Here is a 23723-nt window from a genome sequence, read left to right on the forward strand (position 1 = left end):
GGGCCATGTATCTGGCTGGAACAGAGAACATTACAACCGACAGACTGTCATGCCTTCAGACCCCATGAGTGGTCGCTACACCCTGGTCTAGAGAACTGGATCTTCTGCCTCTGAGGAAAACCCGGATGTGGACTTGTTTGTGTCCCCCTGCAACAGGAAGGTGACTCCGTTCTGCTCCCTGTACAGGTCAATGGCAAACCAGCCTCTGATGCCTTTGCCAGTCATTGAGGCATGGGTCCTCTGCGTATCCTCCGATTCCTCTGGTGACAAAGATTTTCATGAAACTTCGCGAGGACCGAGAGACTAAGCTCCTCATAGCCCCTCATTGGCTGAGACAGATCTGGTTTCCACTCCTTTGGGAGTTGTCCATCCAGAGACTGATCAGTCTGCAGGTTTCCATAGATCTCATCACGCAAGATCAGGGCAAGCTGTGGCAACCCAACCTCCAGGGCCTGTCACTCGCAGCTTGCATGTTGAGAGGTTAATTCTGCAGCTGCTCAATCTCTCTGAGGATGTGTCTAGTCCTGGTGGCTTCCAGAAAGCCTTCCACTAGAAACTCCTGCGGTCTGAAGTAGAGGAGATTTTCTGTGTGAAGTGAGCAGAAGGCCCTAGATCCATTCTCCTGCCCCACACAAAAACTGCTTAACTACCTTTTTACACCTATCAGAGAATGGCTTGAAGACCAATTCTGTTAGGGTCCATCTCAGTCAAATTGGTGCATATCACTAAGGTATAGATGGTATGCCCATCTCTGTACAGCCAATAGTTGTATGTTTCATGTGGGACCTGCTTCAATTAAAGCCTTCCCTAAGGCCTCCCGCTGTGTGTTGGGACCTTGATATGGTGCTAGCTCAGCTAATGAAAGCTCCCTTTGAGCTGCTGTGCTCCTGTGATCTGAAGTACCTGTCCTGATATTTTGGTGGTGATGGGCACTTCAGTGCGCAGGGTCAGCAAGCTCCAGGCCTTAGTGACTTATCCACCTTATACCAAATTTTATCATGACAGAATAGTCTTGCATATGCACCCTAAGTTTGTTTGTTTATTTATTTATTTATTTATTTATCAGTTTATATACCGACCTTCATAGTAAATAACCATATCGGATCGGTTCCTGCCTAAGGTGGATTTCCATCTTAACCAGTCAATCGTCCTACCAACATTCTATCCCAGGCCTCATTCGCACCAAGGCGAACGAGTACTGCACAGTTTTGATTGCAAGAGAGCCTTAGTCTTCTATCTGGAGTAGACAGAAGCCCATGGACAGTCCATCCAACCTTTTTTTTTCTTTTGACAGGAATAGGTTGGGAGTTGCTGTTGCCAAACAGACACTATCCAGTTAGCTAGCAGACTGCATCTCCTTCTGTTATACCCAAGTGGGTCTGCATTTTGGGGGTCATGTCAAGGCTCATTCTGTCAGAGCCATGGCAACATCTGTGGCCTACCTGAGAGCAGTTCCCGTGAAGGAGATCTGCAAGCCCACGACAGGGAGTTCCCTCCACACATTCGCATCACTGCTGTATGGATAGGGATGGCTGACATGACAATTGGTTTGGCCACTCTGTCCTTCAGAATCTCTGAGGCATACAATCCAACTCTACCCACCTAGGGCCCATTGTTTGGGTTTAGGCGTACAATCCAACTCTCCCCGCCTAGGGCCCACTGTTTGGGTTTAGGCGTACAATCCAACTCTCCCCGCCTAGGGCCCATTGTTTGGGTTTAGGCGTACAATCCAACTCTCCCCGCCTAGGGCCCATTGTTTGGGTTTAGGCTGTCTGTTACAATCAGCACTGTGGTGATTGTGCCTGTTGGCTTGTGCTTGTTGGTCCCTTTTTGTTTTGAGGAGCAGCCTGTAACTAGGGATTCACGTATGTGTGAGGACTACCATCCTGTTTGCCCTAGGAGAAAGCAGAGTTGCTTACTTGTATCAAGTGTTCTCCGGGACAGCAGGATGTTAGTCTTCACGAAACCCACCCACCACCCTGCAGAGTTAGGTTTCTCTTATTTTTTGTGTTAATTTTTATCGGAGTTCTATGTTACAAGACTGAAAAGGGACCCCCACGTGGTATAGGGCATGCTCCGTATGCACAAAGTTCCAGAAACTTTGATATGTTTTCTGTGCTGGGCTCCATCTGATGATGGTCACCCATGTACAAGGACTAACACCCTGCTGTCCTAGGAGAACATCTGTTACAGGTAAGCATCTCTGCTTTCTCCAGATCCTGTAAGTTCTTTGGTTGTCTAGCATGAGCTCATGTTTGAGTTCTCCCCAAAGTGGCTCAGAAGACACTGATGGCCACTCCAGGACCTTCACTTTTTTCTGCTGCAGCCACTGAAGGGTCAACTTGGCCTTATGTTTCGAATCAGTCATGTTGAAATGTCCAAGTGCATGGGCACTTCCTGGCTGAAGAATGCAAATTCTCCTCCAATATTTTCTGATAAGATGCTGCATTCATCTTGCCATTAGTTTTAACTAAATTCCCTGTACTACTGTAGCTAAGCATACCCAGAAAACAGCAGAGATTCACCTCCATGCTTCGAAGTAGGGATGGTATGTTCCTTTTTAAAGGCTTTGACTTCTCTCCAAACATTTTATGGTTGTGACCATAAAGTTCAGTTTTGGACTCATCCCTCCAGATTTTTTTCTTCCAGAACTTTTGAGGCCCCTCTAGGTACTGTTTGGAGTATAGTAAGTGGGCTGTTTTGTGGCGTTAGTACAGCAATGGCTTTTTTCTGGCAACTCTACCATGCAGCCCATTTTTGTTCAAGTATCATCTTATTGTGCATGCTTTGTTTCAGAAAAGCCTGTATTTCACTAGAAGTTGCTTATGGATTTTTCATTGCAGCTCAGCAAATATTCCTGGCAGTTATCTGAAATCTTTCTTGGTCTACCTGACCGTGGCTTGGTATTAACAAAACCCATAATTTTGCACTTCTTGATCAGAGTTTGAACAGTGTTGATTGGAGTTTTCAGATCTTTGGATATCTCTTTATATCCTTTACCTGATTTATAAAATTGAACTAGTACTCGCAGATCCTTTGACAGTTTTTGTTTTCCGTGTGCTTCAGTAACCACCAAAATCGGTACAGCCCTCATTGACTATTTATACACACACTTGCAATCAAGACACAGTTGTGGATACCTACCCTTCATTGCCATCTCAGCCTGTGTATATTAGCCCAAACATTCAAGGGTATGCAAACTTTTGAACAAGACAATTTTATTTCCTTTATTTGTTTAATGATTGTGCTATTCTATTGTGCTATTATATAACAGGCAGGCTTTCCAATCACCAGAGTGTAACTAAGCACCTCCTCCTGACTTTCAGATCTTTTCATTGCAGCGTACCACTAACACCACAGTCACTTAATTTTACACCTTCTTATTCGCAATTTGATCTTAACAAACACAAATAATATAATATATAATTGTATTCTTGTATAATGTTTGGTAGCCCGGTTGTCGCTACTATACTTCTTTGTAAAAAGTTGAACACTCGTTCTGTTTAATGTTAAATGTTTATTATGGTTACTTTTCAATGTTCCTTGTAACAAGCCCAGGTTGGACCGTCCCAACAAGGGTAACTTATTGTTTAATGTAAACCGGATTGATTTGTATTGTATACAGGAATTCCGGTATATAAAAATTAAAAATAAATAAAATAAATAAATATTCTGTGATGCATAATAGTTTAATTTGAAATACATTAAAATTAAGACGTGTTTTATCTGATCACTCATATTTTCTGAAAAAGCTACACATCTTACAAATTCTGCCAGAGGTATGTAAACTTATGAGCACAACAGTGTATATATCTATAATTGAATAATAGTCTGTAACTTTATCCTTAAAGTACTGAAATCTCGCTATCCACATGATTTGAACACCTTTTCTTAATCCTACTCTTCTGTATTGGTTTACCAGCCTAAAGTTGATTGAGCTACTGAATTTACTACTTAAAGCTCATGGAAATAAAATGTTTTGGTGTAGGTTAATTTTTTTTTAATTGTTTTGAAAGAAAAGTAGTAAAATGAATATACTACCTTTAACAGAAGGCACGAAGTGTAATCTGCATGGAACGTCAGTTATTACCCTTTTCAGAAGACACGGGGTGGGAAACCTGCAAAGCGTGAGATATTACCTTTAGGGGAAAAAAAAAGACTTGCTGGGTAGACTGGATGGGCAATTATGTCTTTTTCTAAGTTGGTACACATTAGGGTTCTGCATTATTTTGAAACAAGTGTGTAAAATTAGATAAGCTTATTTTTTGCAGCAAACATGCTGAAAATTTTTAAAAAGTGAATTTTTAGTTTTGGGGAAATAGTACACCGTGTTTCCTAAATACAAAAAAATACCACTACCCCGCACACCCCCCCTTTGAAAAAAATGAACAAAAATTCTCAGGAAAATAAATTGTGTGCACATCCCTAGTGCGTATAGTTATATAAATATATATTATAGTGAATCTAAGTTTTTAACAACAAATAGGATTAATTTGGCAGTTCTTTTGGAATGCATTGCAGGTCTAGATCAATAGCATAAAGCCAATGCCATGTTAATCTTATTTTTGATTAGTTCAGTTACTTGCCTTGATTTCCATCTTTCCATCTTCTTGTCTAGCGATGAGCCATCTGAATGGGCAGAGACTTCATGGAAGAGTACTCCGGGTTGCTTTATCCAAGCATCAGACTGTTCAACTTCCTCGTGAGGGTCATGAGGACCAAGGTCTGACTAAGGATTATAGCAACAGTCCTCTGCATCGTTTTAAAAAGCCAGGCTCAAAAAACTTCCAGAACATCTTCCCTCCATCTGCAACTCTCCATCTGTCCAACATTCCGTACGTACCCAAACAGACTTCTTAGATAATGTGTAGAGAGTATGTAGTAGTTTATTAATGGCTTTAAGATCACTTCGTTCACAAGTAGAACCATGAGTAGAGAAACTGGATTTCTGTGGCGGTTCATGCCATTGCAAAATTACCATGAACTAAACTCCAACTAAAGTAGTTGGAAACAGCAATTTCAAACGTAATTATTGTACTTGGAAATCAGATGTAATTTATATGACCTAGTAATCAAAAAATCAAGAAGCAGAACACCTCTCCAATTAATCAAACAGCAAAAACGAGAGGGAAAAGGATCACAATCCAATTATAAAGTCTACAGAACAATTTTTTGAAAGCAAATGACAATATCATAAGAATCGCTCATAAATTTTAATCTGCAGCCTCTCGCCACGCAATGGGCCGCAAGCTGTGTTCAGCCTTGAGAGCGATATGTAAGATTCAATCATTTATTGTCATTATGCTAGATGATATTTCCAATTTTTATATACCTCAAAAATTATTTTAATAAACAAATTATTTAAACTACCAAAAAAGGTTTTTAAAAAATGTTCATGGAAAACAGTAAAATTCCCACATTTAAACTACCCAAAAAGAGTTGGAAAAAGAGAATACTTAGCCCAATTGATGAAATATGTGAAATTAGCCAAAGAAAGCTTATAGAACACAATTCAAAACTTTCCCGACATGATTCATGTTTCGACTGATGTCACAATCTTCCTCAGGGGATTTATCATATAATTTCCTTTAAAGGCCAATATTCTTCAACCCCGGACGACAAGACCGTCTCTTTCAACACATTCAAAATATGGCGCCACCGTGTCTCGGGGGACACACTCTTTCAACACATTCAAAATATGGCGCCACCGAGACGCGGTGGCGCCATATTTTGAATGTGTTGAAAGAGACTGTCTTGTCATCCGGGGTTGAAGAATATTGGCCTTTAAAGGAAATTATATGATAAATCCCCTGAGGAAGATTGTGACATCAGTCGAAACATGAATCATGTCGGGAAAGTTTTGAATTGTGTTCTATAAGCTTTCTTAGGCTAATTTCACATATTTCATCAATTGGGCTAAGTATTCTCTTTTTCCAACTCTTTTTGGGTAGTTTAAATGTGGAAATTTTACTGTTTTCCATGAACATTTTTTAAAAACCTTTTTTGGTAGTTTAAATAATTTGTTTATTAAAATAATTTTTGAGGTATATAAAAATTGGAAATATCTAGCATAATGACAATAAATGATTGAATCTTACATATCGCTCTCAAGGCTGAACACAGCTTGCGGCCCATTGCGTGGCGAGAGGCTGCAGATTAAAATTTATGAGCGATTCTTATGATATTGTCATTTGCTTTCAAAAAATTGTTCTGTAGACTTTATTATTGGATTGTGATCCTTTTCCCTCTCATTTTTGCTGTTTGATTTATATGACCTAACCAGAATATGTAATGTATTATTGGTTTATTTACAGAACTGTTTAAAGTGCCCATTCTACTAAATAAACTTAATAAATATATATTTTTATTGCGTACTTAATGGTTTTTTCACAGCCACAGGCCCGTGAATTTGCGGTGGGTTCACCAATTCAGACTTCTTAATGCACCTGCTATTCTGAGTAGCTGAAAAATTAGTTTCTAAGACTTTCCAACAGGGAAGAATGTATTTCTTAATTCCTCCAAGAAATACTCCCCCAACCCCATCTTTAAGCATATGACAGCAAACCTGGTTTCCCCTGTTCCCTCCCCCTACTGTGGTGAAGGAATAATAGTTCGGGAAAGGAACACCTTTGATCCAACCAGATTTGGAGAGTGGAAATATTCCATGTTAACCAGTCCTTTCATTTTCCACGGCGGTTATTACATTTATTTCCTAGCATGTAGCCAGATGGACTCAGGACCAGTGGGTTATGTGCTCCTCTGCTAGCAGATTGGGAGACGGAGTCAGATTTCAAAGCTGACGTCACCCTAGATATACCCCTGCAGTGACCTCAGCTCCGCAGTATCTCTCCATCTCCTAGCAGATGCGGACACTATCCCACACACTAGCACGGTCTTAGGAAAATTACACCAAGACGACAAAATTACCTTAAAGAAGATCGAGCCCCGGTCTCCTGCGGTGATACCTAAGGGTCCCTCACCCAGTTGAGAATTCCTGAGGTGATCCCTGATATCCTTCAGAGGTGTGCCTTGGTCTGGTAGTCTGTTCCCAGCATGGACTTAGCCCCCAGAGTGGCTGAAAGGCAGCGGGTCCATAACAGAGCGCGGCAGTGAAGGTAAAACTCTCTCCCTCCGCAGCTGGAGACCAGCACATGATCGGTAAGCGCCGAGACCAGGTAAGAAGAAAAATTTAAATTTCAGGTCTCCGGTCTCCAGAGCTTGGATTGCCAATTTCTTATGGCGAGGTTAAAAGGGAGCACCGAAGAAACGGGTTGAGCAGCCTTGGTTGGGCTAGGTCCCAATCGGGTGCAAGAGTCCACACACATGGAGATCTCCGGGTGGGGGGCACCATCTTGCGCGCAGGGGGCATCTGCGCCATCTTCCCTTTATGTGCGGGGCAAGCAGGACGGCCGATGCACCTAACTTGTGCGCGTCCCATACAGAAGTGCGCATAACCACGCGCACAACTGAGCACACTCCGTGCACATAATTACAGCCGCACACAAAAACACGCACGCATTGAAGCTCATTACCTGTGCGCCTAGACGTAGAGGCAATGGCACCGGCGTCCAAGAAGGCCAGAAAGCACTCTCTTTGCACAGCCTGCCACATAAGAGCCGCACAGCCTGAACTGGAGTCCTGCCTGTGTCAGCATTGCGAAGAAGCCCAGGGGGAACCAAAGCCTGGTCCTTCACTGTCCGAGGACGGGTCCGGAGCTGCTACATATGATAGCTCCCTGGACCTATGCAACTCTAAGATGGCTTCTCCACAGGAGAGCACCTCAGGGGCCCCTACTCAAGACTCCCCCTGGGATTAACATGGACTCGGGGACCTTCTCCTGGTTAGAATATTTCCTTGGGCTGCAAGCCTTTGTTCAGGCACAGTTAACCCCATCTGCGACCCAGGCTCAACCCCTGCTAGAAGCACAAAATCCTCCCAGCCTTACTCGAGTGCCCTGAGACATGCCTCACCTAACTGTCTCCCTGACAGGGACCCGGTCACCTCAGATGATGATGGTGGCTCCCTGGAAGAAGGAGAAATCCCTCCAGGTCTGGAACCATACCGAACCATGCTTCGCTACTTCCACAAGGATGAATTACCAGCCCTTGTTTCCCACACTCTAAGACTCTGGGTATTCCAGGCACAGACCCTATGGCGGAACCAAAGAAGAACCCCCCATCTTGGTGTCCCTTCATAAAGCCTCGTGCTACTTCCCAATGATGGAAGCCATCCAGGAAATGATTGACCTGGAGTGGGATGCCCCGGAGGCCAGCTTTAAAGGAGGGTCGGGCCTTGGAAGCCTTATACCCTCTGGAACCAGCGGCCAAGGAACGCCTGCGCTTTCCGAAAGTGGACGCCATGGTCTGTGCTGTCTCAAAACGAACAAGCATTCTCTTTGAGGTAGGGGCTGCATTGAAGGACTCTCAGGATAGACGATTGGAATCCATTCTTAAGCAGGCCTTCGCAATAGCAATGACACTGCAGATTGCTTCCTGCTGCGCACTGGTGGCATGCTCCTGGTTGCTCCTCTCGAGAGAGGCAAATAACTCCGGAACGTAAACTAGTGAGACGGAACCTGCAGCAGCCTTCCTGACGGACGCAAGCTCAGACCTGGTGCGTACCTCAGCCAGCGGAGTAGCCTCAGTAGTGGCTGCCAGAAGACAGTTATGGCTGCGGAATTGGTCTGCTGACTCGACCTCTGAAGTGAATCTCACAAGAATGCCCTTTAAGGGATCTCTTATTCGGAAGCGAATTGGAGAAGTTAGCCAGCAAGTGGGGTGAATCTCCAGTGCCTCGGCTACCGGGAAGGCAGGGGTAAAAGATCCCAGCACCCCTCCCCCAGAAGAACCAGGGGCAAAGGCTCGCAATGCTTTAGACCCTACAGGAACTCACAGTTCCAGGCACCTCGTCCCTCTGGAAGGTCCCAGCCCTTTCAGAACTGACAGACCAAGAGAGGAACAGGCCCAGGGGTAGGCTCCAGCTGTGCTCCTCAATAAGAATGGGCTGACCCATCCACGGGAAGAGGAGATAGGGGGTCAACTTTTCCTCTTCTACCAAAGATGAGTCAAGGTCATGCCGGACAAATGGGTACTAAACATCATTCGAGGTTACTCTCTGGAGTTCTGCAGCATCCCTCGGGACAAATTTGTCGTCACCCTGCCACTCCCATACCAAGAGACTGGCAGTGGAAGCCACTCTGACAAGACTACTCAGTCTGAAGGCAATAATTCCGCTTCCCTCACCCCAACAAAATATGGGGTGCTATTCCATCTATTTTATCATTCCCAAGAAGGAAGAATCATTCCGAACCATCTTGGATCTCAAGAACGTCAACCGTCATCTGCAGATACACTTCCGCATGGAGACTCTTCACTCCGTAATAATGGCAGTTCAACCAGGAGAGTTCCTGACCTCCCTGGACCTCTCCGAAGCCTACCTTCACATTCCAGTCTATCAAGATCACCAGCGTTTTCTACACTTTGCGATACTGGGTCAACATCACCAGTTCCGAGCGCTACCCTTCGGCCTAGCAACCACCCCCAGAACATTCTCCAAAATGATGGTCGTGGCGGCAACACTGAGGAAGGAAGGGATCTTGATGCACCCTTACCTGGACGAATGGCTGATCAGGGCAAAGTCTTTGAAAGAGAGCTGGCAAGTAACCAGCAGAGTCAAGAACCTACTGCAGGAGCTTGGTTGGGTCGTGAACACGGGCAAGAACAGTCTGCAGCCCTCTCAGTCTAGAATTCCTGGGGGCCTGATTCGATACCTAACAGAACAGTCTTCCTCCCTTCCCCAATGAGAAGGAAGCTGATGGAACAATTACGACAATTGATGACCAATGCACGCCCCAAAGGTATGGGACTATCTTCAAGTCCTCGGCCTCATGGCATCAACCCTGGAGGTTGTTCTATGGGCAAGAGCCCACCCGCGACCGCTCCAGCGCTCCTTACTGTCACGCTGGAACCCACTGTTCGCCTCCATCTACCAGCAGAGGTACGTTCTCAGCTTCAGTGGTGGCTACAGGAAGACCACCTAAGCAGAGGAGTAAACCTGTCCCCATTGACCCGGATCTTGCTCACCACGGATGCGAGCCTGCGAGGGTGGGGAGCCCACTGTCAGGAACTGACAGCCCAGGGACAATGGAGCAAGGAAGAGGCGGGATGGAACATAAACCACCTGGAAGCTCAAGCAATCAGACTAGCGTGCCTGCGATTCAGCCACAGACTCCAGGGCAAAGCGATTCGAGTAATGTCTGACAACGCCATAATGGTGGCCTACATCAACCGCCAGGGAGGAACCAGGAGCCAGCAGGTATCTCTGGAGATAGATCCTCTCATGACATGGGCAGAGAAACCTATAAGGGATCTCGGCCTCCCACATCACAGGAAAAGACGTCGTCTCAGCAGATTTACTCAGAGAGAGCCTGGACCCGTGGGAATGGATGCTGTCGACCACAGCCTTCCAACTGATAGTGAATCGCTGGGGCCTACCAGCCATGGATCTACTGGCCACCTATCTCAGTACCCAAGTCCTCAGGTTCTTCAGCCGCAGATGAGAGCCACACTCCCAAGGGATAAACGCCCTCGTCCAGACCTGGCCAGAGGAAGTCTTCCCCCCATGGTCACTACTGGGCAAGGTTATCCGCAAGATAGAACACCACAGGGGACTAGCCCTACTAGTAGCCCCGGATTGGCCAAGACGCCCAAGTTACGCAAACATGCAAAGACTCCTTGCGGGGAGCCCTCTGTGCCTACCTCCACACAGGGACCTTCTCCAGCAGGGCCCAGTTCTTCACGAAGATCCATCTCGATTCTCTCTTAAGATCTGGCCCTTGAGAGGACTCACCTGAAGAAGCACGGTAACTTGAAGCCCGTGATTGACACCCTGCTCCGCGCTCGCAAGTTCTCAACACCCCTGGCATACATATGGATCTGGAGAATATTCGAAGCCTGGTGCATGGACTGCGAGAGACTCCTGCGGACGGCCAATATACCCATGATTCTGGAGTTTCTACAAGACTGTATGAAGAAGGGGTTGTTACTCAACTCACTCAAGGTCCAAGTAGCCGCCCTCTCCTGCTTCAGAGCCGAAGTGAACAGTATCTATCAGCTCATCTGGATTTGACCCATTTCCTAAAAGGGGTTAAGCAACTTCGGCCACCGCAAAAGTGGCCAATGCCCCTATGGAACCTCAATCTGGTATTAGACTTCCTAGCGGGGGCTTCCTTCAGACCAACGTGCGGTCTGTCACTTCACCTCTTAACATTGAATACGGTATTCCTGGTGGCAATATGTTCAGCTCGTCGTATCTCTGAACTACAGGCACTATCCTGTCGGGAACCGTTTCTTAGGTTCACTCCTGGAACCATACAGCTGTGCACAGTCCCCTCCTTCCTACCGAAAGTGGTTTCTGAGTTTCATCTGAGCCAAGCCATCTCCCTACCATCTCCGGATGAACATAAGGACTCTGAAGATTCATGCCTTCTTCGCCATCTAAATGTCTGCAGACTCCTGGTGCGATACCTGGAAAGATCGGAACAGGTGCGCAAAACAGATAACTTGTTCGTTCTTCACAGCAGGAAGAAACAAGGAGAAGCGGCCTCGCGAGCAACCATAGCCCGCTGGATCAAGGAAGTAATCAAGGCAGCCTACATAGAGGCAGGGAAGCCTTTACCACTGCAGGTTAAGGCTCATTCTACTAGGGCCCAAGCAGTATCTTGGGCAGAAACCAAGCTGCTATCGCCTGCCAAGATCTGTCGGGTGGCGACATGGTCCTTCCTACACACCTTCTCCAGGTTCTACCACCTGGATGTTCAGGCCCAAGAAGACGCAGCCTTCACAAGGGCATTACTAAGTGGGCCACGGGCATCCTCCAGCCCTGTCCGGGAGTAGCTTTTGTACATCCCACTGGTCCTGAGTCCATCTGGCTACACGCTAGGAAATGGATAAATTACTTACTTGATAATTTCGTTTTCCTTAGTGTAGACAGATGGACTCAGCATCCCGCCCACGGCTGCCCCAGAGAAGGAGGATCTCGGAAAGCGAACCTTGAGACTAAACAAATACGGGTAAGCCATTGCCTACCCTTTGTTCAAGACACCCACAGTTAGTCTGGTGTCGGCATTAACTTAGTTGAGTACACTGGCTGTTTCCAGTTTTTGGAATCAGTTTAACCAAGTTTATGGAAAGATATATATCCACAATGGCTTTTCAAGGAGGATACTGAGGAGCGGAGGTCACTGAGGGGTGGTATATCTGGGGTGACGTCAGCTTTGAAATCTGACTCAGTCTCCCATCTGCAAGCAGAGGAGCACATAACCCACTGGTCCTGAGTTCATCTGTCTACACTAAGGAAAATGAAATTATCAGGTAAGTAATTTCACCATTACTTTTACTGGGCCCTCGAGAAATAGAAGTATAAATACCATTCTAGTTCATGGGCTCAGTAAAGCTTCATTTGCATATGCTCTATTTACACATGAGCAAGTGTTGATTTTAGCTGGACTCTGTCTTAACGTACACATGAAGGCCTTGCTTCATTGCTTTCTAATTTTAACACATGCAAAAGGGCCTTAAGGTGCAAGTTAAACTTTACTGCATAGCCCCATTAGGGGTGTTTTTGTTTCTGTTTACTCTTGCTGCATTCCTTTGTATTTGTGAATAGTTTGTATTTTTTTTATTCTAAGTATTAACGCTTTTATTTTTACACTTGGGTAGACTGAAATTCACTAGCTTAAGTGTGTGAAAGTGCTGTATTTGGTGTTTTCAACTTCTAATAAAGCACTTGTTTACACTTTAAAGCAGTAAGACAGTTGGACTATGTTAATGTGGTGTTCTTTCCCTGTAGGCCATCGGTTACTGATGATGACTTGAAGGTACTTTTTGGAAATACTGGATCTACAGTGAAAGCCTTCAAATTCTTTCAGTAAGTTTTCCAGCTATCACCACCTACCCACTTCTACCTAGGACATGTCTTTATATTGTTTCTCATTATGTATATTATACAGTACTATCTAATAAAATTAAAACACATTTTAGAGCTTTGATCTAGTTCAGAATATTATCACACTTTCAGTTCTAAATGTAATTGAAAGTAACTGGAAAATCATGAGAAACTAGGCAAAAATGTTCCACTAAGTATTTTTGCATATTTTACTTTCTCTTAATACTATGAAATTGCCAGACTTCAGACTTTCAGGGAATGCCCTAACAGCAAGTAGAAAGTTCCATTAAATATAAACTAATTTATGTTTAACCTGCCTACCACAGTGTGCTCTAGGCAAGGTAGAACATGGCAACAAACAGCTGGCAGCCTGTTCCACAAATGTGTACTGATTCATGTCTAGATCTTTTTTGAAAATCCTTTGTGAATTAGTGGCTCACAAATTACAAAATAGCACAATGGGCATTCTAAATTTGTATATGCTCACTGCAGCCAATATACAAGCACATGGAGCATGCATATTGCTAATGAATCACTGGACCTGTTTTCGTATGCTTTATAAATGACAGTGCCTTTGTAAAGATACTTGCTGAAAATTTCCCTCTACCACCATCTGCACGTTGCTGCATCTCTACCATCAGTTGGGTGCCTCTCTGTGCCGCTGCCATTGTACAGCATTGGCGTAGAGCAGTGATTCTCAACCTTTTTTTCTATTAGGACACGCCTGAGAGATGATGCTCACATGCATGACACACTGAACACATGACCATCATGGAACTAAATTTAAGCATATGCTCTGCATCCACAGGAGTCCCTCGCTTCCTAACAGAGTGCAGAGCAGAACTGACATTTCCCTGTACAATTCACCATACAAGAAAGATATTCTGATTCTGGTGTCATCTTAACAAAATCACAAACTCCCTCTACTACCAAGTGCATTATAAAATAATACAAACAAACCCCACTCTGTACATGTCTATCAAACCTGCCATACCTGTGTTGGAAAGGAGACCCTTGAGATCAAACTCGGTTGTTGCTACCACCAGGAGAGGGCCCTTGTTGGTCCTCATCATCAGGAGGTGTAAAAGAGAAAAAGACCCAACTGGACCTTCACCTATACCAGCCCTCGTACCCCGCAGGTTGAGCCCTTGGGTACCGGGGCTAGCAGGACGTAAGCGCGGGTGTATCAAGGCATGGAACCAGAAGACAAAGCTGAGGCAGTGTCGGATGGGCCAAGGGTCGAGGCAGGCAGTGAACGAGTGGAAACAGGGACAGGCCAGAGGTCAGGCAGGCAGTGAACAAGCGGAGTTGAAAGGCCAGGCAGGTCAGGGCAGGTGGAGAGCAAGCAGAGTCGAGATACCAGGCAAGAGTTAAGGCAGGCGGAGGCGAAGCAGGGTCAGAACCAGAAGATCAATCTGTAGGGACGAGGAGCAAGGCAGGGATTGGAGACAAGGAATAGGAATGCTGGGAACAGGAGGCAAGGCAGGAACACTGACATCAAGGCAGGGATCAAGAAAGCAGACAACTCGCACTCAAGAATGAGCAGGACCCGTTGCTGAGGCAAAATGGTAGTAGAGCAGGGTACTTTCCCGCTTCTGGCCCTTTAAATTCACTGCAGGTGCGCGTGCCTAGGGAGCCGGGCACAGAGCTCGGCAACGGCAGCATATGAAGGCGCTGTGTGAGCAGGCTGCTGCTGTGGTGGTCATGACAGTAGCGGGGAGGCGGTGAGGTGGGAAGCAGGAATGTGCCGCCTGCCCATGCAGGTGAAGGGGACCAGGTCGCTGTCTCATGCGGCCGGGGATTGAAACACCTCAACAGCACTAACTCCAAGAAATGAAACAGCAATAGCCCTACCCATGAAAAGCCAGCAGTTCACCCCCAGTGCGATTATCATATTGAGAAAATACAACAAATAAGGCTGATACAAACCTCTGGTAAAGTAGCTCATCTCAGTCACATACTCACAGAACACAGACAGACCTGCCTTCACCGAATATAGAATAAAAGACCACAAATTATAAATGTGGAAACAAAACCTGGAATGGAAACGCCAAGATCACCTTCTTCATGCAGTGCAAAACTGGAGACTAGAAACAGAAATATATTTCCTCCTACACTAAGCAAAGATCAACGACAGAAGAAATTCATATTCTCAAAACTGACATAGTATGGCCCTTGTACCCAGTCACTCCCCTCCATACTCCCATCACCCCTCACTTCTCCCAACTACTCAGTCGTCCCTTCACATGCTCATATCCCTGTCCAACATTCCCGACAACCCCCACCCCATATCCTTTTCCCCGTGTTCCCTCTCTCCCCTGTTCAGCTCTTTCTGCCCTTCCCTCTCCCCTTCCCTACCCAGAATAACTCTGAGCACCTTTCCATTCCTACTTCTTCCTGCTCAGCATCCCTACTTCCTGCTCCCCTATCCCCCAACTCCTCAGTCCCATACCTCCATCTCAACACTTCATCTCTCTTCCGTGCCCAGCAGCCCCCAACACCTCCCTCCTCCACCTTTCCCTATCCAGCAACCCCAACCTCCTTTCTCCCACCCAACATACTCTTGAATTCCTATCTTCTCATGCCTTCCTGCACAGTACATTTCCCCCTCCTCCTGGCTCCCAGCCAGCAGAAAAGACTTCAGTCCAATCCAGAGTCTGTCTCCCTCGTTATCAGCAGAAGCATTGAGGAGAGAAAGATGAGGCAGCAGCAGCAGATCCACAGAACATCTTTCTCCATTAGGCTTCTGCTTTCACATCCAGGTCCCATGAGGTGAAGATAGCATCAGCAGCCTCACTGCCAGGCAGAGGAAGATAAAGTTTGTGTCCTGCTGGGCCCATATGAACAGGAATTGGTGATAATGTGCTCTGATCTGGGTGAAGGAGGAGGGAACAACCTCACACTGGCCAGGAAGAGAAGGAAGCAAGAGCAGTTTCCTGTCATACCCAGTAAAAGAGAAGTCAGCCAAATCCTGCCCACACTGATGAGGAAAGATCAGTTTTCTCCTGGCTCTGCGACACACCTCCCAGGACTTTGCGACACACTAGTGTGTCCTGACACACCTGTTGAGAACCACTGGCATAGAGGACACACAGGACATCAGAAATGAAAAAAGTGATACAGGAAAGATGAATAAGAGTTTGACATTTTAAACTTAAAATTCAGCAGTTTTTTAATCATATGATTGTCTGGGGGAAAAACTAGGGTCCATCTGACAGCTGGTATATATCCATAACTAGAGCAATGCATAGAAGGAAATGCCAGGCAGATTGGGTAGGCTGATTAATCCTTTTCTACCCTCATCTATTCTCTTACTACAGTTTGTGTCAAATGTATGAATGTCGTTGGCTTTTTCAAGGGGTACAGTAGATGTAAAATTTTCCAAAAAGCAATTAAAACCTATCTATTCTCACAAGCCTTTCCCAGTCCATAACCCTGGTCAAACAACTCAAGGTACCACCTTCTTGTTTTAACCAGAGATTGAACCTAGTGTTTTATTCAATGTTTTATTCTTGTTTTATTCCTTTATAATCATTATGTATGTTACTTTCTCATTTGTAAACTGCCTAGATCTACTTCGTGTATGTATATGCAGTATATAAAAACTTTTTAAATAGTCACATTCCCATTATCTCTGTCTCCACATTGCTGACTGCAAACTAAGACTCGGGGGACACACAATGTATATGAATTGAATTTCAGAAACATGCTTCACATATGAGTTATGTACATGAACAGAAACTCTTGATATGAGCAACAGTTTTTGAAATGTACAGCATGGATGTAGGATTAATACCTTGAACATCACTAAAATGCCTTTGTATGGTGTGTTTGAAGGACCTATAGAAATAATTGCATTTTTATTTCCTTGAACTTTAGGAAAGATCGTAAAATGGCTCTGATTCAGCTGAGCTCTGTGGAAGAAGCAATCCTGGCTCTAATAGAACTCCATAACACTGAGCTGGGAGAAAACCACCATCTCAGAGTTTCCTTCTCAAAATCTACAATCTGACTTTTTCCTTGAGCTTTCCTTTTAAGACTGGACCACGGTTTCAGTAAAATCTTCAGACAGAGACTGAAGCAACAAAGACCAACTCTGCCTCTTCAAAAAAAAAAAAAAAATACAAGGAACACTCACCCTGAGTTTAAATGGTTTCACAATAAGCAATGAAGGGACATGAACCAGTTTGTGGTCAAAGGTTTTTAGAACCATCCACAGTTTCTTTTGTATAATTCACCTTAACAGAATAATGTTTTGGCAATCAAATTCCCAATGCTGGATTTTTATTTTGTTTTTTGTTTTCTAAACAAGACGTCTTAACTTTCTGTTCAAGATCAACCTTACACAACATTTTTCCCTCAAGATCCTTATGACAGTCTTAGAAATCCATGAGCGCTTTCCATTCTATCTGATTTTAAAACACATCTGCAGATGTGGTGTCAAATTTGAGATGTAGAGCCAAGCACCACTATCTTAAAAGGAAATGAGGTGCAGGAACTATGCATATGACAGATTTACTTGTATATGCTTATGTAGTTGTGTACTATACCCTGCCATTACTGATACCATGTAGAGGTTTTTAAAATTAAATATGAGTCTTACCCAGCGTAAAACAATGAACTGAATATGAAATAAAATTTTAGAGAACTCCATGAAAGAGCAAATTATCAACACTGTCCAGTAGACACCACCGGTTGTATTAAAGATTTACAGATTTTATTAGGGCCTGTCAAACAGGTCCTGTCTTCTATAATGCTTTGCTGCTGCTGCTAGTGAACATAAAAATACTGGGAAAGATGCTCAAAGTAATTGCCTTTTCTAAGTAACTGCTAACCTTGTACATGGTGAGTAAGAAGGCCTTTTGTTTTTACTGTTTGTTACAACTACATCTTTCCAGAATTTTAACCATTTTTGTTTTGTGGAAGCCAGAAAAAAAAACACCCTTCTAACATATCCAATAAAAAGGTATTTCTGACCTGCTAACTTAACTCAGCACCATCAAAGGACAGTTTAAACTAGTGGTTGATTTTTCTAGTAACTCTGACTTCTGGGTGGGGCTTGCAGTCCTCCACTTGTTACCGACAAATGCAAGACTCTGACCCAGAATGTGCAGATATGTCTTAGGATTGGTTGATGACTCTAAAACAGGAATTTTGAGAGGCCAAATCATACCATCTTTATGAGAGTTTATTTTGTTGAGATGAAAATTACTATCCCTGTGAAGTAAGGTTAATCATCCTATGTGATTGTGAAAATAATGATGAGTTGAAATTAATAATCATGTTTATAAGGATTGCAGAATGCCATTTTTTCCCCCACGCCACCCTTCAATAAAGAAAAATTGTTGTGTAACATTGTGATTTTGGAAAACAAAGTTGAAAGGGAAAAATTCAAATTTAAATATATTATTTTTCCAATAAAGAAGTTTACAGTCTTAAGGAAACAATTCAGGTCTATCATATGGTTTTGACAGATTTTTAAAAAGTTATTTTTGGTATCGTGTTAAACCTAATGGGGTTTTTGTACCACTATAATCTCTAAATAATACTTAAATCTGAATTAGTATGTATTAAGTTCTTATTATGTGCCTTATGTATTTATAATGAAACTGTAGGTTAGCATTCTAAGATATCTTGGTGACTATTGTGGGCTTGGTAATGGTATTTTCCCCCTATTTTGGTCTTTTAGATTGTAAATGGTTTTTTTTGTAATTTTTAAAATGTTTCCAATAAGTAATATCTGATTTCAGCTTTGTTTGGTGCTTTGGTGCAGAGAATAGGGGAAGTTGTAATAACTCCATGTCCACATTGTGGGTAGTGATACCAAACCAACTCCGTGTTATCGTGGAATGTTTGCCCAGTCCTTGGTTTGTAAATGTCTCTCAGGACGTTCTAGTGCTGCTTGTCTTGCAGAGAATGCTTTGGGAAGAATGTTTGGAGATATGACCTGGAACATTATTTCATGGTAATGTAGATAGTTTATCTATGACATGTGGGCCTCTTCAATTTCGATTTGGTAACAGTCGGCTGACACTGTTTCTAGACGTGGGAGAACTAAAAAAACAAAAGAAAATAGCTCCTAGAAACTCCTCTGACCTGTAAATGGTTGCCCTATTTGGAATATCTCAGGTTTCGTAGCATGGGGTTTTTTTTTGTTTTTTTAAGTGTTGAGTGTATAGATTAAAAAAAAAAAAAAGATGCCACTAAATTTCCTTACATTTGTTCAGCAATGAATGTCTGCTCTTGTTTGGTCAAGCATGACAGCATAGTAAGTAATCTACAGTTCTCTTGAATGTAGACTTTCATTTTATTGGTTGCAACTGTTTTCATTAGCCCCTGAAAACAGAGTATTCAGCTCCCACCCCTCTCCCCAAAGAATATTTTTACAATTGCAATAGTTATTTAACTTAAAATTATATTGTTATAAAAAAAATATGTAAAATCTTTCAGTGCAGGGTCTTTGTAATTTAGGTTCTTGATTTTATTTAATCAAATCTGTGTGTTCTTTCCATAATTTTAGTTGTGGTTTTTAGTTTCATAGCTCTTAATTCATAAGAGCCAGCTATCACAGAGCAGGATGTTGAGGGGGAGTACCACAAAAATGTTCTCTATTTTGCATACCTTGTATAGCATCTTGATCTTTTTCTGTATTGGTATTTCTTCCATTTTATCTGTTTTCGTCTCTTAAAAATGTTGTATTTCAGGCAGATCTTCTCCTCTTCCCTGGAGTATTTGTTGGTAATGGGCTCAATTTGAGGTCATTGTTGCCAGTCAAAGTCCATGTTGTCTTGAGATTGACTCAGTCCTGATTTTCTTGGAAATTTTATTTTTAGGTACACAAAAATGTAGAATACCAGAAAATATCTTGACATTGAGTCAAAGATATGTATCTTCCTAACACCCATCTTGATGCATCCTGCAAGACAGAGGGCACCAGACTGCACTGAGTTGAGTTGATAAACTGGAACAAGACTAACTTAATGATAACATGGCATTTGGCATCACTGACAAAATAATCTTGCCCAATATTATAATCTATTTCAGCTCTGTAGTTCTTTTCTGAGCAGGTAAACCTTGTCGTTCAATTTCATATTTTCCACTTTTCTGTATTGATTTATGTAACAAAACAATGTCTTGATGCTTTCTCCCTGTGCCAGACATTCATATATTGCCACCACTTCCTGCTCTAATCACTGTGACATCTGTAATGATTTTTGGAAGTTTGCGGCAGGTAGCAACTGATGACCACCCTTCTGTCACCATGTAATTGCTTTCAAATATAATCTTTTTGTTTATGCCTTAAAACTTAAAATAATGGTATAAGAATTTTCATGCTTGAAGTTAGTAGTACTTCCATTTCTTGGAAGTTTTGCCTTCTCAAGTCTCCTGTTACTGAAGGACAGTATAAAATGAAATCCTACTGAAAGAAATATTGCCTTTTTGAAAGTTCACACCGTTATTATAAATGTTAGCAAAAGTATTTTCTTAGACCTTAGAAATAGTATACTCCAACACAGCATGAATTTTCAAGACCACATAGATACCCTCTTTGTGTGTCTAAAGATGGAACCTAAATGGTCTCAAAAGCTTGTGTACGCTATGTAGGTCAAATAGAAGGTATCATAACCTGCAAAGAATCCAGTTTTTTCCTGAACCAGTATGGCTATTGGCATTCTCAATTCAAAGTATACAAACCTATATTCACAAGAGCAGGACGTAAAGGCATACAGTCTCCTCCTTTTACATTCTCTCCCTAGCTTTCTTGTAATATCCTTGAGATCGGGGGGGGGGGGGGTAGTTGGTTTTGGTGTTTGATATGAATTTAATGAAGTTGAATTTGAAAGAGAAACTGGTTTGCTTACCAAATGCATACAGACTACTCTTGGCATTTTCAGCTATAAAGTTTTTGGGCATTTTGGAAGCTTAAATTAGTCCTTTTGAGTTCTAGAGCAAAAGCAGTGCTGTATTGTTAGAATGTCAGGAAGGAAAGCAAATAGCATAATATCAACATTAGCTTAGTCTCTTCTGTCTAGAGTACACTGTTTATCTTTCTAGAGTTATACAATTCTGTGTTGGCATAGATTTTTTTAGATGGTTTGATGAAAATGAAAAAATGTAGGCTGCTTAAATTGCTAATTTATGTTTTGGTTTTGTCTTACATGATGCTATAGCTCAAATGTATTTAACATTTTCTGTTGTTCTGTAGTGTGAATTATCCCTGTTATGTTTTGTGTTCATTTTATGGGTGTTATCTGCCACTGGTGGAGGACTATGATTTGAAATGAAAGCTGCAAGAATGTATCAAGTCTCTTTGAAAACTGCTGTGCATTTAAAAGGTTTCTTGAAATCTTCCATAATTTTTCAGGTTACAGTTGCTTTGTTCTCATTTTAGACTGATCCCCCTAGTATGGCATTGGCTGTGTTTTGCCTTTCCCATGTGCTAGAACTTCAGCATAAAGTGATCCTTGGCCAATGGATTGTGGAATTAGTGTTAAAACAAAGGAGATGCTTCTATTTCCCTATGTGAAATGACTTTGTGATCCTTATCTAGTTCATATTAGGTGTCCCATGTTATGGAAAAAAGTACCGCCATCAAATTAGGGCTATAATTATGGTGTTCATGGTGGTAAACCATGAATTGCATGGACAAGTGGCACCTTTCGATGTGGTCTGGACCGAGTTTAATTCTGAATCAATTGCAAGGAAGCCGCCTTCATCAGTACCTGCACTGTGAAAAAGTGGTGGACTTCATTTTAAAGTGCTGACAATGTGGTAGTTTCATGCTATCATTAGACATTTTTTTTTAATTTGAAGATTTGGGGAGCTGATGATTTCCTGATTCAAAAATAATGTAAGCTAGAATTAGGGGAGATGATATCCAGGTGAAAATGAGTTTCCTTTGGAAAACCTGTTTTAAGTACAGAAAGGAAAGAATGAAAATCTGCATACACTGTATCCTCCTCCAGGATAGCTTCTGATTGTACTGCTATTTTAAAGATTGTGTTACAGACTGGAACTGCACTTTAAGCAATTTCTTTCCTTTGCCTTTAACTGTGTTTTGGTCTTTTTTCAACAAAAGTGAACTGTCGGATTTAAAATGTTCTGCTGTTGCGCTGAGACAAAACACCAACAAAAAGTCAGCTCTGGTATTCACATTTTTATTATCTTTTTTTCAAAGACCTGTATTTGTCATGTACAAAACTGTTCTCAATCTATTTTTCCCTTATCTTAGTCTACTAAACATTTTTCACAATTCCCAGCTAAGTATAAAAAAAATAACCTGATAATTTCCAAACCGTTTATTTCAGGGTTTTAAAGATGAAAAAATGACCAAAATGGGACCAAAGTTTGTGCCTTCGGTAGTCTTAACTGTAACTTTATTCCTGTTTTAGTCTTACATAGAATGAATATTCTTGTTTTATAAATGTGTACCATTTTTTTTCCAGGTTATGTTGTCCCATTTGACTGTTCATACTTATAGTGAATTATGCTTGTTTGAAATGGGATTACGGTTATCTCTTTGCCTTTACCATTGCAATATTCAATCGACTGTAGAACATAGAAATCCAAGAATTGTCCATGTATTGTCGTTGCTATACACACCGACTTATGAAATCAGGCAACTGACCCAAAAGATGAGACCAGCGGTCTCTAATAAGCAGTTAATATTGAAATCCACAGTAGCCATATTTATTTTCTAGTTCTTGGGTTATAATTTTTGGGTTTCTGCAGTGTTGGTGATATTAGCAAATATCGAGATGACATGTATCCTGTCATTCCATTTTAATCCAGTTGGCCTTCATTCTGCAGAATCAAGAAGTATGCGAATATTACTAGCAGAGAATCTCCCCAGGACAGAACTGAATATCCTTCCAGCTGTCCTGAATATCTTTTATTGCAGCATGGCACAAAAGGCCACAGACCAAATAACGCAAGATATTCAGCCATATGGCCGGCTCAGGAATTTTGTAGAATTGAGGCCATTTTTTTTCTTCCACGGTTATTTAAATCCTTCAAAATAGATCCTATGCCCACAGGAGCACAAGTCACAAAGGATGACAAAGCACATTCTTTTATGAGAATGTCACCTCATTGCTCTGACCAAAGACTGTCTGTTGTGGTTTTACTGAGACATTCTTGTTTAAACTGTGTGTTGTGTTCCTTTTTGAAAGCCCTTGTGCAAAGTGACCTTTTTCTGTGCATTTCTTACCGGTGAATGGACCACTCTGTGAAAACTGGGATTTTAATGTGATGAAAGTGGTGTGGGAGGAAATAGAAAAGTTATTAAAGTATTTTTCAGTACTGTATTCAAAGGGGGGAGAATACATGGTTAGAGGTCCACTGGCGCACTCTTTTATTTTTCATAGTCTGTTCATAAAATTCCCTTTTTTTTCAGTTTGTAAGTGTTCATCTTACACAAGGATATGCTGTAAATATTTGTAACAACATTTTTTTTTACCTGGCAAAAAAAAAAAAGCAAAACAAAAAATAGGTTTTTGGGAACAAGTTGAGTATAAATTGGTTTTTATATAAAAACATCAATTGTCTTGTATATTTTGATAAGCAACAGTACCAGCTTTCATTTGTAAAGCAATTTGTGGCATTGTGTGTGTTTGGGGGGGGGGGGAGGATTCCGTGTGTTGAGATGACATGTTAAAGTGCAAAAGAAGATGAAATATTAAAGAAACATATTTTCTAACTGCGTAGTGCATGGTTAATTCAGGCTTCTGTACACTATATTCCATTTCTTTTAAGTTTGTGTATTTGCTGATTATTAC

The 23723-nt window shown here is 42.3% G+C and overlaps 1 protein-coding gene across 4 annotated transcripts in view; it reads left to right on the top strand.

The window, feature by feature from the left end:
- The window catches only part of PTBP3 (polypyrimidine tract binding protein 3), a 389014-nt gene extending 365593 nt beyond the window's left edge, over nt 1-23421 (top strand). For all 4 annotated transcript variants that reach the window (XM_029614330.1, XM_029614322.1, XM_029614348.1 and 1 more), the window contains 3 exons: nt 4619-4835; nt 12850-12927; nt 16825-23421. In XM_029614330.1, coding sequence (XP_029470190.1) covers nt 4619-4835; nt 12850-12927; nt 16825-16957 — 428 coding nt within the window. In that variant the 3' untranslated portion in view covers nt 16958-23421. The remainder of the gene's footprint in view (nt 1-4618; nt 4836-12849; nt 12928-16824) is intronic.
- The last annotated feature ends 302 nt before the right edge of the window (nt 23422-23723 follow it).

Source organism: Rhinatrema bivittatum, chromosome 1, assembly GCF_901001135.1.
Source record: "Rhinatrema bivittatum chromosome 1, aRhiBiv1.1, whole genome shotgun sequence".
Taxonomy (NCBI): Eukaryota; Metazoa; Chordata; class Amphibia; order Gymnophiona; family Rhinatrematidae; genus Rhinatrema; species Rhinatrema bivittatum.